We start from the raw sequence: 15,693 nt of genomic DNA, 5'->3' as shown, positions 1-15,693 counted from the left end.
ACAAAAAGTTAGATAGCACTCCAATCAAGATTTAAACAACGGACATTGTTTTAAAAGACACTCTAGGCTTTCAAGACATGGACAGTTTATTGGAAAAGCACAAAATGTTGCAGGGTTTCATGACATCCTTTACACAGGTGAGGGTCACTGACAGCAGTGTATGCCTTACAGATTCAAATAGAATGGCTAAAATATTTGCTTGGAAGGAATCAATGGTTTTAAAGCCAAGGATCATACAGTAAGTCACAGGAAATAATACAATAGAAAGATTACAGTGGCATGATTGGAAGCTTTAGTGTCCACTCTTACTGACAGTATAACTACAATTTATCACATAATAATCACACAGTCCTCCCTGTGAAGCAGATGTCACTAAAAACAATCGTAGACATACAGTAAAGTAGTGCAAAGTGCGGTCTCCCTTTTCATAATACTCAAGTGTAGCATAAAAACAGTACATGCAGGTGATGTTTGTTCATACAGAACTTTTTCTTTTACGGTATAATAAAGTTTTTAACTGAGAATCTCTAGAAACTGCATAAGAAGTCATCGGGAAAACATTTCAAAAACACAGTGAAAGCTACACATTTGCTTACATTTACACATTTGAGCCCTACACAGTCTATTTTTTTAACATTGTGTGACTGGTGTTTTTTTTAATTGTAAAACAATGAGCAGCTTCTGCTCATGACAAAAGAAAAGGTTTGTTCAACAATGACAAAAACTATAATAATTTCTTTTAAAAAATCAACAGGTGCTTTCTTTAAATTGTAAATTGTTTTTGAATACTTTTAATATAGTGTCTAAAATAGCACATTTTCAATTATTACACAAACTCACAATAGTTCTACGTAAAGAAAGAAAGAAAGAAATAAAGACAGCCAAGTGACAAAAAACAGAAGTGCATCTAAAATAATCCATGTACTGTAGTTCATTTCAAATAGTTCTACTTTCCAACTGTTTCATGGAGGTAGGGGTGCAGCAAAATCTGGATCTGACTGAACCAGCACAGCTTCAGTTGTCTAGACTTCTGATTTGGAGTGCTATTAAGTAGTTTTGCTACTTAAGATGGATACTACAAAACCGCCGACATAACCCTGAATTGTTTAGCAGTTGTTGGTTAGTGTGATCTTTCTATTAACCACTTGAAGATAAAACCAGGTCAGACTCCTTAGCCCCCTCCTGGCCACTGCTACTGTGCCCACAGTTCCCCGTCAGCTCTGGAAAGAGGCTGGTTCGAGCAGAGTGACTGGGAGAGCCTGGAGTTGGACTCATGCCCGGCTTCTTGGGAGGAGTTGGGGGAGGGTATGCCCTCTCTGAACGTGGAATGATGGGGGAGCGGATGCCTGGAGATAGAGGCCCTGAAGGCGACCTTCCTCCCGGGGGAGATGCTGCTAGATTGCGGTAGTCTGTACCAAATGGAGAGCTGCTGATTGGAGCCAGCTTGACTCCAGCCTGCTGATTGGTAAAGCGGGACAGCACCTGAGTGACAGTGTTGCGGGCCAGCTGCTTAGCTGTGGTGTGCTCTGGTGGGGGAGGAATGGAGGAGGTGGTGGGGGAGAGGTCCCTCGGGGAAAGTGGGCCGCCATGCTGCTGCTGATCCAGCTCCGCCTGACTCTGGAACTTGTGCCTGGCAGCCTGGAACCGCTGATTGACTCCAGCCTGGTAGGAGGACTGATGGAAACCAGGACTGCCCAAACGCTTTGCCAGAACAGGAGAGGAAATGGGGGAAGAGGAGAGGGAAGAGGAGGCTGTGCTTGAGGGAGAGGCAGGATGAGGGTGAGGGGAATGCAAAAGTGATCCTCCCCCATTTTCTACTACCCCACCATTATCTGCCCCTCTCCCCTCCTGTGTCAGTTCTGTCTCTTTTTGACCATGATGGCCGTTGACTTTTGACAGTGAGGTGGATTTAGGCGTGACGGTTATCTTTCCATCCAGCTCAGTCTGAACAGAAGTGGAATCTGCCATCTTTTTGGGTATTGACTCTTTCTCCTCCACCACAGCTGCCTTTGCCTCTTCTTTAGATCCTTCAAGTTCAGCCAACCTCCTTTTCAGGTCCTCCACCTGTCTCTCAAGCTCCTTACTCCTTTCCTCCTCTTTACCCAGTCTGACTTTCAGTTGCTCACGTTCTCTGTCAAACTCAGCCATCTGTTTCTCAGATTTGGCCTGAAGCTTGGCTGCCTTGCTCTTCTCATTTTCAAGAACAGCCCGGAGCTTCTCCAGGGCACTGGTCTCCTCTTGCAGCAATACTTGAAGTTGTGAGACTTTCTGGGCTTCCTCCTGAGCCTGGCTGCTGGCTTTCTGGAGCTCCAGAGTCAGAGTTGAGGAGAGCTGCTGCTGCTGGGACAGAGACTCCTCCACCTTACTCACTACTTGGGCTTTGTCCTTCTCTAATCTCTGCACTGTTGCATGCTCCACTTCCAGCTAGAAAGGGAATGAGAGAGACACAAATAAAGTCATAGTTGCTCTGCCACATGTGGCCACAAGGAGGCACAAGAGCACTGCTGTGTCACAGTAGATCCAACAGTGGAGCAGATACTGTTTTCTTTAAAAATACACATTTTCTGAAAAGTAGAAGAAGTCTATTCACTATAACCAAGCTGGCAGCAATCGTGTTTTTCTGTTTCAAACACTGCTGTCTATTTTAGAGCTGTTTTATATGTCAATGACTTTTATGACATTAACTCAAGTGACACTGAGATAATAATGGTATTGTCTCATTTAAAAAGCTATGTTTTTTGGAAATTAGCATTTACTGTGAAATCTTTTGAAGATTTCTGGGCTTCTAAAGAGCTTTGATGAGTATTAGAAGGAAGTGAGAGGTGAGAAAATATAATGGTGTGTGTATTTGGTAAGAGGCAGGAAGGCCTAAGGAAGACTGAGAGACGCTCAGGAAGCCTTTCTTACATAAGGTCCTCGTGTGAAGTTTATGTAGTAGCCGATTGTGTGCTCTCAGTGTGCGTGCTCGCCGGCTGACCTTGCATTAGACGTGAACATCCATTATCTCAGGCTTCCTGAGACCATAAAGCCCCATGGCAACTAGTCAGCTAAACAATAGTCTCTTCCTCATCTGTTTCCCATGGAACATTTCTGTGCCTGTGTGTGTGTCTATACTTTTAACCGGACAAGCCCTCTCCACCCTACTGAGTTACACAGTGGAGTTTCACTGATGCTTCCCTGCTGCTGGGTTTTAAATCACCACCACAACAGCAAAAAAGGACACTGTGCAGACAGGGAGAGGTGAGGGAAAGGGAAGCAGGTTGACCAGATGTGCTCATCTGTCAGCAAGAGAGGAACAATTTCTAAAAGACGTTAACATTTTATCTAGACACACTTATTGTTTCGCCTATCCTTTACATTCCAGTCTCACCTGATGCAGTAGTTTATCTCTTTCTGTCTGCAGCATGAAGGTGAAATCAGCATGGTGTGCAGATTCCTGGACGTGTCGTCGTTTCTCCTCCTCCAAGTCTGCTATCATCTATCAAACATACAGCCAAAGGGAAAAACACTAAAGTTGTGAGTCTCCCACACATATCCTCACAGACCAGAGCTTTGGGGTGGAGAAGCTCCACATCCCCTCTCGGTCTGCCTCACTACTATAAGCCAAATCAGTAGCTGAAACAAATACACATGCATGTTCACACACAAAGCAAACTTGCACTTGTGTTAGCCCATGTGTGATAATGGCTGTGTAGAAAAGCTGATCTGAAGACTGGTGACTATCTGAATGTGCATTGCCCCTTACCCTTCTGTGTCTGTTTTCAGCAGCAGCTAACTGTCCCATCATCCTCTCCTGCATCCTCTTGCAGTGAGCCATGACCAGTTTAAGCACAGCCAGAGGATTTGGCCCCACTGCCCTTCCCTGCAGATGCGTGTGAGGTTCGGCGGCTGTGTTATGGCACTCCATGGCTTCGTTGTCCCGCTGCAGGGCCAGGAATGGATCGCTGAGGTCATACTGTCCGTAGCGCTCTTGGACAAAAGCATCTCTGTGCTGAGCCTATCAGATATACACAAACATTAACCTGTTATTTTGTTGCATATACAATGACAACAAATCCATTCTGTTCTATTCACACATATGAATACGGTTGTGCTTTCCAAGAGATGCTGAAAATCAGCTTGAACAAATATCAAATATTGAAGCGCATGGTAACACACATTTTTGTGTAGCACAGCAGGCAACAAGAGAGAGAAAAAAATCTACTACAGTCTACAGTCATGTGAAAAAGGAAGTTTTCACAGGACTCTATAGAGTCCTGTGAAAAACTAACTACACAACACAATTCAATAGCGTGTAGAAACACCTTTATCAACAATACCTTGAAGTTTGTTTTCTGTGTGACTAAATCAGTCTCTCTTTGGTTCTCTTTTCTTTAAATTTGGCATTAGTTTATGGACGCCTGTCTTAAAGTCCTGCAACAGCGTTTTAATCAGGCTGGACTTTGACTGGGCCACTGGAGCACCTGGATTATTTTCTTTTTTAGACATTCTGTTGAAGATTTGCTACTGTGCTTGGGATTATGGTCCTACTGCATGACCCAGTTTCAGCTAAGCTTCAGCAGTCGGACAGACGGCCTCACAAGTGACTCTAGAATACTAAGTTCATAATCAAAGACTGTAAGGTGTTCAGGTCTCATGGCTGCAAAACAAGCACTAATTATTATCTCTATATCTCTGTGACTGACATTTGGTAGGAGGCGTTTGCCCTGATATGCCGTGTTTTGTCTTATCCAAAATGTGGTGCTTTACATTATAGCCAAACGTCTCCACTTTGGTCTGTACAAAGGACACTGTTCCAGGAGTCTAGTTTGTTTAGACGCAACTTTGCAAACCCAAGCCATGTAGCCACGTTCTTTATAGAGAAAACAGGCTTTTGGCAACCCTTCCAGAAAGTCATACTAGTTTTCTAATTGTACTATCATTAACTCTAGCAGTTAGTGGTATAAGATCTGTGTCTCTTTTACATTTCTCTGAGCGTTCCATAGCCTGACTTTGGGGTGATTTCCCCCCTAGATTGACAGGCAGCAGCACGAAGTCTTTCCTCCTTGGAACTGTGTTCAAACACAACTGAATACCAGCAAACTGCCCCAACCCTCTCCTTTAATAGAGGTGTGCACGCTTGCTGGAGATCATTTAATTAAGTTGATTTAATTAACAGCACCTGACTGCAATTTATTCTCTTAACTTCCATGGAAACATTGAAGATGTATTTTGTTTTTTCCAGGACTGTTATGTCCCGAACATGCATGCACATTAATATGTGAGTACATGTTCAGACTTGACTCAGCAGAAACCAGTGTTTCTTATGTATGACAGTATATGGGTTTGATAGGATGAAGACTTTTTTCCACACTGTGGCACCGAACCAAAAAGGGATATCATTATGACTGGACATAGATCCGGAAGCGTGTGTTTGTGTGATTGCAGGAAATCTGCGCTGAGTGATGTTATCGTCAGCGTGGGACCAAGCAGATGGTCATCCCCCTCAAACCAAACACAAAGAGGTGAGGAACGGCTATCCAGTCCCCCCACCAGGGGCAGATGTTAACGCCTCCCCAGGGATGCAGCGGTGAATGTTTGTACCATAAAATCAGACACACACACACACAAACCCGACGCTATTAAAGTGGTTCAATTATATGTAAACTAAAAACAAGTGAATAAAAAGTGACAGCACACCTGTTCAGGGGAAAAAATTAGGAGGTCTCATTGACTACATAGCAGATAGTAGGTTTAGTATGTTTGAGTTCTGGAGGCACTCAGGGTCAGCAGGCAGTCCTAATGATGTGAGCACATGCTTCAGAGTTTACTCCACGGGTCTTGGGGACACAAGTCTCCATCTCCCCCTACTATTCTCATCAGACACCCCAGCTGAATGCCTTCTCCTCGTTCCCATGCCCAAACATGCATGCCACTGCATTCCTCTGTAAGTTCATCATCACTTGTTAGAAAATGCATCTCTTTACTTCCTCCTCTCTGTCAGGCTCTTTTTCTCACATGCTCTCACAAAACAAAAAATACCATTACAACACACACACACCCTCAGGGCTTCAGTAGGACGGCTGTATTTGAGGCTTTCTCTCTGGCTATACAAAGAATGTGACCCTCAGTGAAGAGATTACAGAACTTGCACAAAGACACTGTCTCAGTGCTTTCAGTCTCATGCATTGTTCCCAAGTCTGACCCTGCAGCCTTCAGTGTCTGAGAACCAATACGACTGTATATCCGTATCTCAGTTTCCCTTTTTCTATGACTATAAAGTTTTGTGTTAGCCATTATGTATATCCTGAACTGTGGTTGTGAACTTTTGTTATTTTTCTGTTGGTCATTAGAGTAAAACTGGAGAGAAAACTGCAGCTTCCTGAGTTAAATAGCTGTTTAAACAGACCATTAAGGGCTGGGCTCAGTGTGTGTTTGTAGCAGGGCTGGCCTAAGGTCTGGCCTCTCGTGTTTTTTTGCCGGGACAGTTCTGATCGTAATGACAGACTGCACTTTCCTTTATGACAGGGCACAACAAGCAAAGCCTCTCTGCTACATAGCTCTACACAACTACGGACAACAAATGTCTTTATAGGAAGTCATGGGAAAAAATATGCAGGATACTTTTCAATTTGAATTTGGTACTCAATTAGCTCAGCAAGTAGCACAGACAAAGTTAAAACGTGCACTGATTATCTGATTTAACTGACACTTTGTATACAAGTTAAATGGAATCAAGTGGTTGTTTTTTCTTCTTCAAGCAGCAGTTATGAGAGTGAAAATTTCCATAAAAATGGTTATACATAACATATCTGCTCAATAGTGTGCATCTTCAGTGAGTTTGGTATGACAGCCGGGAGCTAACTACTAGCTAGCTAACCACTAATGACACCATAAAAAACCACTACATAACAGCTTAACAGAAGCAAGAGTATGGAGTAATTTCTTAGGAGAGCCCGTACACATCCTACTCAAAGTAGGTTGCAGAAAAATACAGCAAGCTCACATACAAACACATGATGTATGAACATATATAACACATATATTTTTTATAGCTAACACGTACACAACTAATAGCCACACATTAACTTGAGCCAGCAGTGTCATTAGTATTCTTACAAGTAAAAAGCTAATTAGCTAATGTTGCTAAGCAGTTAGCTTACAGAGGTTTTAGCAGAAATGTGAGAAACAGCAAAACTGAACCAGAGATTTGCTAAGGTATTATTTTAACTGGGAGACTAAATAGTAGCCATAACAGGAGCAGGCGAACTCTCTACATACTATGAAAAGGTGCTTCAACGCTTCTTTTATTACTTCTGTTGCTTTAGTTTCTTATAAATTCTCCTTTACACCTTTCCATCACTCCAAACTGACTGAAATTGTAGACCTACATGGTAACAGAAAAAATAGAGGCAATTTAAAAATGTCTCAGCCTAAATGGGTTATTATTTATTGCCATTATGTGCAAAGCCAGCAATAAGAATATAAACAAAATTTGGTTGCACACACAGCTAAAACAGGCAACCAGCAAATAAGAAAGATTTAATAATTAAAAATCAGAGTTAAAGACAGTGTATTAGGTTTACGCTGATTAGCTTTTCCAGATGATGCAGATAAATAATGCCCTGCAGCACAGCGGCCCCCTCAAACGGTGTCTCGACAATGTAGGCATGTGGTGAGACATCATGTCCTTTTAAGTTTATAACAGTTATTAAAAGCTACAAATTGACTTGTAAGTCAAGTGTAATTCAATGATAGTACTCACTTTTTTATTCATTACTTTTATTTCTTCTTCTACTCAAGAGAGAGAGACAGACACAGACAGAGGGAGCGAGAGAAAGAAAAATGAGATTATGAGATTTTAGGTGTTTGCTTTATGAAATGTAAGCTAAGGTGTGCTCGAGACACCTCCCAGGTACATATTAATCACAGGTGGTGCTAAGATAAGTGGGACGACACCAAATGAAACTTTCTAAGTAATGTTTAACTGCAGCAAATGTTATCATCAGCAGTTACTGATGCAACATGGAAGTGGGTGTTCTCACCCTTTGGTCAGGCATTGCTTTCGAAAAGGCATTTCATTAGTGGAACAAGGAAACTCAGTGCCAGATCTCCTATGTGGCTTTTTAAAAAAGTTGTATTATTATTACTAGTGCCAGGCTGTGTGGTAAATCTAAATAAAATGAAGGGTGTTGTTAGATATAAACCTTTATTTTGAAATCTAGTTAAGGTGTAACAGAAGCAGCCATAAAAAGGCATCCTTAGGAAAACATTGCCTCATATTCGACTACTTGTTTCTATCAATTCTGTGTGTGACATGGTTTGTGTTTCCAGATGCTGTTTAAATGATATTTAAGTAGACCCACCTTCTCTTTTACACACTTTAAGTCAATGAGCTGTCCTCTTACAATCTCCGAGCTGTTGGTTACTGACCGAGTGTACACTACAATAGGCTTCCTTTTAAGGGAAACTTCTGTGTGGTTAGTGGCCCTTTTTTATAATGTTTACCCTGCCAATCTTAAGAACTTGTCCAAATCGGGCAGTACACACTCTTATCTGAACAATAAAGTCTTGCCCACCCTTATTGTTTATGGAGTCGGGAAATCACATCAGCCTATAAAAATAGACAAAGCATTTTAGGATTACAGGACATGACATCATATGAAAAACATTACCACACAAACTCTGTTGCCTGGACAAACAAAAACAGTTCCATTATCAGATAATCCAGCGTCACAGACTTCATTACAGTGTCTGTTTCGTACATTTGCTCCCCACTTTGTCTCAACAGAAATGCACCAGTCTACAAGGACCAACCTTATACTTCCTCACTTTATTTAAGGAGCAGGTGTAGAGCTTCTTCTCTAAAGTACATGTTTTCAACACACTAACTTTAAGTTGCTCAGCGCTTAACAGGGAGAAGATAATAATAGCATTAGTTCCCTTTAGTTGCAGACAATTGTTAACTCAAAACATACGCCACACCTCTTGGAATGCAAGACCTGTTTCTGGTGTCATGTTCTGAGGAATGTTCCCTCTAGTAAAACTGCTCATCTGTGTCCTCGCTGATGAGAACTGGAAACATTAAAACCCAGAATCTGTAGAGACAAGTCCCACAGTTGACACCATCTCATTGTGTGATTAAGTAAGCAAACAACTGTTGCAGCTCCAGGTTTGCAGGGGTTTCGGGTGAAGGAGGGGTTACAAAGATGCAGGTTTGTTTTGCAGTCCCAGGTACTTGCTGCTGAGAGGAGAGAGTGTTTGAGGTAGGAAAAGACTGGAAAATATGGTAGAGCAATCTGCCCTACATGCAAGTAAGCATTGACTTCTTTGGTAAGTGCAGTGTGCTAGTAAACAAACTGAAAAGAGAGCTCTAATTGAGGAAAAGCATTGTTATAGCAACTGCTTGAGATATGTTAACCAGAGTGGGAAGGTACAAAAGACCCAAGATAGTGAAACACAAACTGTATAAATAGACTTCCTGGGTGTCAAACTGATACACAGAGACAGACTAAATTGAAGCCTGCTATCAAGTCCTGACACTCCCTTCAACACACAGTCTGCCCTTACATTGACCTGTCAGCAATCTACTGTACCGGCCCCCAGCTGGAACAAAGGAAGTCAGTGATTTAAGCCTATAACTCTGTACATCCTCTGCACAGTAAACACTGCAGCCTCTGACGGGCCCCATGGAGACCACCAAACCTGTGTGTGTGTGTGTGTGTGTGTGTGTGTGTGTGTGTGTGTGTGTGTGTGTGTGTGTGTGTGTGTGTGTGTGTGTGTGTCAGTTGTGCAGATGGGACATGGGTCACAGTTAAACATCAAAGTCCCCCCGTAATGTGGTTGTGTTGTGAGGAAAAGCGAAGGAGGAAAAGAGATAGAAGAAAAAAACAGAGTAATAAAGATTTGGAAAAAGGAATAAGTCGACCATGCATTTGTCCTGAGGGGACGGTTGAACATGTGCACTGAGTTTCAGGTCAAACACTGTATGCTTCAGCTCTAGATAGCAGCCCTTTGAGTTGCATATGAGCTGGTGTGGTTAGAATGGCTTTCCTTCAGGTCCCGGCACTGAAATTCTGCCTTCTCATTTGCTTTTTAGACAAATGTCAATATCAAAGCCTATATATCACATCACTGCTACTTGTTCTCATTGCAGGCCTAATCGTTATTTCAGACAATGAGGCAAACATTCACGGTCTAAGCATGGAACAGCTGCTGTGGCAGGAGTATAAAAAGCGGCACAAAGAGAACTAATCAGACCAGGCCCAGACACTAAACACTGTTGTTGGAAAAGAAAGCTATTCTCTCAGCTTGAGTGAATTAGCTGCACAAAACTCAACATTCAAAAGAAAACCAAGCATAAACGGTTCTCTAAAATCAGACGTGTGACGAAACATGGCTGTTGTGGAGTTTTGTCTGGAATGACGTTTATAATCTTTTCTAATGTGGACTCTTGTGATTCAGCTTGCCCAAGTTGAAAGATGTTTGGGTGTTGACTGGCACAACTTTGCCTAAATGCTATGTAGAGTATGCAATCTAAAAATGCAATCTGCAGTCATCTTCATAGTCTGTGTTTAGTGTTCCAAACACAGTTATGTACAACTAATTAGCCCAAGCTAAACAGCTCTTGCAAGGCTTTGAAATATTTACCTGAGGCAACATACCACACCAGAGTAATCCGCTTTTGTTTTCATTTTGCAACAATGGGAATCCCCAGATTAAAACTAATGTGGTCACAAAAGACACCAGTATAAACTGCAGTCTGTCTCAACTCAATCGAGACACAATAGTCAAAACTGAAAAGTGACTTGAGTTTAAAAAGAAAATTTGGTCAAAGGCCAGACTGACCAGCAATAATACTGGTGCTCTGATGAACCCAGAACGGCTGCTGTGCCATCGTCTTCACTAGCTCTTTTTCCTCAGCTTCCTGTTTACATATCCCCTCCCAGTTCACTCACATTCTTATTGGGAGCGTGATGCTGAAAAAGGTTAATTTTAGTGTCAAATGGTGTATGGACTAAAGATAGTCTCACATTTTGTTTTATTTATTGGGATACTGGGATGGAAATGATACGGTTAATTATGCTCCGTCATGTAACTCCTTCAGTAAGCATGAGTCCACGGGGGGATCTGTTGTATCAGATGTAGCCGCCAACTTACCCTGAGGGCGTGTATGACTACATCCTGGGCCTCTAGCTCCCCCTCCAAGATACTGAGGAGAGTCAGCAGCTCCGCTCTGCTTAGAGCCTCCACGTTCATCTTCTCCTCCTAAAGACAGAAAGAGTGAGTGAGTGAAAGCAAGATTTCTCATTGTTCCTAAAAACTGTTTTATTTCATTAAAGGAGCAGATGAAAAAAGAATGAAATCAAATTAGGAAACAAGATTGCTTCTGGGTATTACAAATTGATTTATATGTAAATCAGCCCACAGTAGTAGCTACTCATTCTCATTTTTCAGGGAGCGACACAGAACTGATATACAAAGGGACTCGGGTCCCATCTGTGGACTTGCTGAGTTGTGCTCCGGGTTATAAACAGGAAGTCATTAGCATATCTGCACATTAAGTCCAAATCCCAAGACTGTTAGGCAAATGTGATAGTCTGAAACATCTTTTTTTAACCTTGTAAGACCTTAGCCATGCTACACCTACACTACTGCATCCTGTGATTCATCAGCAGGGCCCTGCTTAGTCACAGGGGCCAGACATAACACCCCTCACACAGCTGACATCATTCTTAAAACTGAGACAAAGACCTTTCTGAAAGTTGACTTCATCTTTTGAATTGCAGATGAAGTCATTTTCAAATCAGCTCCTTTAAATCACATTGAAGCTGCTCATTGTGGCAAGAGTTTGATGAGGTATGTGTGAAGAAGGAGATTATGATCATGGTCTTCCTCATGGGGCCCATATGTAAAGGCAGACTTTAACATTCATGGGTCACATCTGGCCATTTGGATGTCCCTGATCGACCTGACATCAGGTCAATGGGAAATTAAAATTCCAACATAAATAAGTATAAATCATGAGGTTTGCCCCATTTCAGCCACCAAACACGCTGAGTGTTTGGTGAAACACAATGCAAGAGCCGGTTGCTGCATTTCAGGATCACAATTTGAGTCACCATTATGAGACTAAACAGGCAAAGAAATGCAACTTGACTAAAGCAGAGGGGGAACACACATCTAAACCTGCAAAGCTGCAAAAACAACCAAGGACTTTTTTTTTTTACCAGGATGGAGCGATCAAGACCAGCTCCACGATTTCCCATACAACTGCAAAAACAATAAGTAATTCTCTGGTGGTTTATCAAAGAGTGTTTCATGGACTCTGCATTTGACAGTCTGCCTCTCTTCAAGTGAGCTGGAACAAGCTGGATCAAGGACATTGCAGGAAATCTGGAGCTTCAGTTGAAGCTCGGGGCAAGAGCTGTGATGTCTGTGACACGTGTGAATGCTTTGATTGGCTGGGACTCAAATGGGACAAACTGGCAGGTGTTTCAACTGATTGTTGTCCAAATCTGCCAGGGAAAAATGTCACCTTTGAAGCAGATATAAGAAAAACTGACTGAAATGAACACAGAACTGAATTCTTTGCATTTTATTATACACCAGCAGATGCTGCATGTCAGTGCTAAAAAATAATTTTATTTTATTAATGCTAAAACTTAAATAGTTAATTTAATCAGAGAAAGAGCACTGATTGAGTGTGTTGCACTTTCGATTCATTCGAGCACTTTAAGTCAGTGTCACTGCTGGATTTTTATTCTTCTTTCAAAAAATACTTTCTACACACAAGGAGACATCTCATTAGATGTTGTTTCACTTTGGATCTACCTCATACATGAACAAATATTCTCATTCATTAAGGTTAACAAATGCATATACAGATCCTCTCTCAGCTGTCCTTCGTGTTTCCTGCACAGCCATTGAGCCTGACTTCAGTGCACTTGTTCAAGCCCAAAGCAGACTAGATTTTTAGATCTAAAGAAACCTACAAAACAGAACTGAAAAACTACAGATGAAGTAATTAAACTAAAAGCAAAACAACAACAACACTTTGTATGAGTCAAAAATCTCTGAAATCTTGCCAAAAAATACACTTGTTTTTGAAATATTGTTGATTAAAAAATGATAAAATGCTGCCATTTCCACTATGTCTGCTAAGTGTATCGTCTAATCTTACGAGTAGCAGAACTGAGTTCAGCTTATTGTCGTGGCCCTCCACAACAGTCCCAGTTTCTCATGTGACCCGTTGGGAACATTAATTGCCCGGCTCTGTCTTTAGGTGTTCAACTGAGTCAAGATCTGCTGTCTGCAAATGGCACATCGTGTGATGAGTTTTATTTTCATACTTACTAAACCATTTGGTGTTTTGATATTTCCTTTAATTTGTCAAAGCAACTTTTCTCATCTCCTCTTTTTTAAAGAAACCCACCCTCTTCTCCTCGCTGCCACAAAGTTTCAAAGCTTTTGCTTTCTTCAAGCAGCGATCCCACAACACTCTCTGTCCCTCCAGAATTCCAGAGTGCATTCTGTGGCTCACCGACATTCACAGCAAAGCAGCAGAGTGTGAATCAGCAGTTATTTACTGGCTACTAACTTGTCATAATGTGAAAGTGGTTTCACTCTTTCTCAACCACACACATGCACACGTACTTTAGTTTTGTGTCAGTACTGCTGTATGTTTGACCTGTTTCCAGTCAGTGTAATGCCAAAACTGGGTATTTGTCATTCGATCAGCTTCCATGGAAAATCGTTGCCACATTCCAGGGATACCCAAACCATGGGAATCGTCACTCAAGAGTAAATTACTGAAACCCACTCTGTAGCTGACATGGTTTTAACTGTTGCAGGTTGGCTGTGTGAGTAGCAAAGCTTGATCCGGTAATAAGCCAAAGCAAATACATTCATGGTGTTGAAATTAGAGGTTATGCTCATCCATATCAAGCCAGACATTCAATATAGAAGCAGAGCATCTAATGTGGTCTGTGGTAGGTGCCAAAGGGAGACTACACACCTCAGTTACCGTGGTCATCTTGAGTGAATTCACACATAGCCCAGCGTTTATGCTCTCTCTTTAATCTCTCTACTGTGGTTTCTCTCAGGTTAAAAATTAGCTAAGAAAACGGGAAGGGTCCTCCCTGCTTTGCTCACTGTGTGGGAAAGAGTGCTCAGTCTGCTCCATGCATTTCTAAATGATCGCTGGGGTTGCTCAGGAGCAGCAGAGGATCCACCTGCCGTCCCGGGCCTTTGTGTAACACAAGGGGATGTCATTATTTTCTGGATTGGTAACATTCAGTTCAATATCCAAGTGCCATAAACCTCATAACAACATCAAATTGCCTTTTATTAATAGCTATAGCTGGGATTTAGGGTACAATCAATACTACTGAAGCACTCACACCCTACAGCCTGAAAATGAACGATTATTCAGATTCCTCTTATTTTGGCTACTATATTTATGTGGAAATATTTTTCCCCGTAATGACTTAGCACAAGGTCCCGAGTTAACCCCTGTAAAAATCAGAAATACCAAAATCCTTTATCTTACAAGCAAATCTCAGACTGTGTCAGAGATTCACCTGTGGACTTTTGCAGTTTAGTTTTTACTTTAACAACCCGCCAAAGCAAAGTGGTAAAAATCTCTTTCATACCTTCATGCGCTCTTTTCTGGCCGCATTAACTGTTCTTTGAATCCAAAAACGGGGGACTCCACAACAGCATGAATCAAAGCACTCCACTGTCACTGGAGCTGCTGCTCTGGTGCGAGCGTGAACAACAGACCTTCAGTGACGAGACAGTCAGCCAATCACAAAGGCGTAGTGCAACAGCTCAACCAATGGTTGGTGGGTTGATCGGTGGAGGGCGGGGATAAATGCGGTCATGGGTGTCCGGGATAAACCTCTTTGTTTCGGACGTCCAACGTTAGATTTATGGCAAGTCCGTGTCTGTGCGTTAAATTCTGAAAGATTTGGTCTAATTGCAAAATAAATCTGTATATTTACCAGTTCCGATGGATGGTGTGAATGCTTGAAGCGTACACACGGAGTCAAAATAAGATTTGTTTTGCCATAGAAGTCACAATAAATGATTTCAATATGATTAAAAGGCTTCGGCTGTTTGCTTTAGAAATAGTCTCCCTTTAAAAGCAAACTTTGAGCAAATTATTCCACTAAGTACTCTCAGCACCGTAAGCCTCGTGGTGAATACAGCGTGCTGCCTCTTGCTTTGTTCCAGCCCCTCCTGATGGCCGCATGGCAACATCGCACCTCATCTTTCCTACTTGATCAGTGCACCCGATCTGTAAGACGTCTTAGACTTGATCTCAAGTTCACAGTTTAGTCCTGCACGTCACGTGTGGTTTTGCAAGGACCATTATATGACGACGCATTATATAAATTATAGCCTGATTTAGAGGGGTTGTGGTTAACCAACCTGTCCTAAGTACTGGAGATCGTCTTTCAAGTAGTGAATAGTGGACTGGTTTAGTCACATTAGCAAAGAGAGGTCACGGCATTGAACAGTCTAACCTTTGTTCCAACATGTCCTTGTTTTGTTCCTGTGCTGGCTTTGTGAACCTACTCTTTTTAAAAAAGTAAGAGCCGAAACCGGTTGGTTATGTTACAGGATTTAGACCAACCACAATTTATTGTAGTATTTACTGACTTCAAGCTTGTCACTGGACTCTGTGTTCCTCCACTGTCTGGTGGCTTA

At 42.0% G+C, this 15,693-nt stretch overlaps 1 protein-coding gene across 1 annotated transcript; it reads right to left on the bottom strand.

Moving 5' to 3' along the window:
• Positions 1 to 68: 68 nt before the first annotated feature.
• On the bottom strand, positions 69 to 14,773 carry LOC120743935 (CTTNBP2 N-terminal-like protein). Its single transcript, XM_040047966.1, has 5 exons — positions 14,634 to 14,773; positions 11,140 to 11,247; positions 3,746 to 3,997; positions 3,371 to 3,478; positions 69 to 2,424 (listed from the first exon to the last, which is right to left on the bottom strand). Exons 1-5 carry the CDS (start codon positions 14,637 to 14,639, stop codon positions 1,138 to 1,140), a joined length of 1,761 nt encoding a protein of 586 aa, XP_039903900.1. The 5' UTR covers positions 14,640 to 14,773; the 3' UTR covers positions 69 to 1,137.
• Between the last annotated feature and the right edge of the window lie 920 nt (positions 14,774 to 15,693).

The sequence above is a fragment of the Simochromis diagramma genome, unplaced genomic scaffold (genome assembly GCF_900408965.1).
Source record: "Simochromis diagramma unplaced genomic scaffold, fSimDia1.1 OVJJ01000387.1, whole genome shotgun sequence".
In the NCBI taxonomy this organism is placed as follows: Eukaryota; Metazoa; Chordata; class Actinopteri; order Cichliformes; family Cichlidae; genus Simochromis; species Simochromis diagramma.
The sequence above is the reverse complement of the archived record's forward strand: the minus strand, read 5'-3'. Positions and strand labels throughout refer to the sequence as shown.

Coding starts and splice junctions, on each gene's coding strand:
- LOC120743935 (XM_040047966.1), bottom strand. Junction 3,998..11,139: donor TAGTCATACACGCCCTCAGG/GTAAGTTGGCGG, acceptor TATATCTGATAG/GCTCAGCACAGAGATGCTTT. Junction 3,479..3,745: donor CTGAAAACAGACACAGAAGG/GTAAGGGGCAAT, acceptor TATGTTTGATAG/ATGATAGCAGACTTGGAGGA.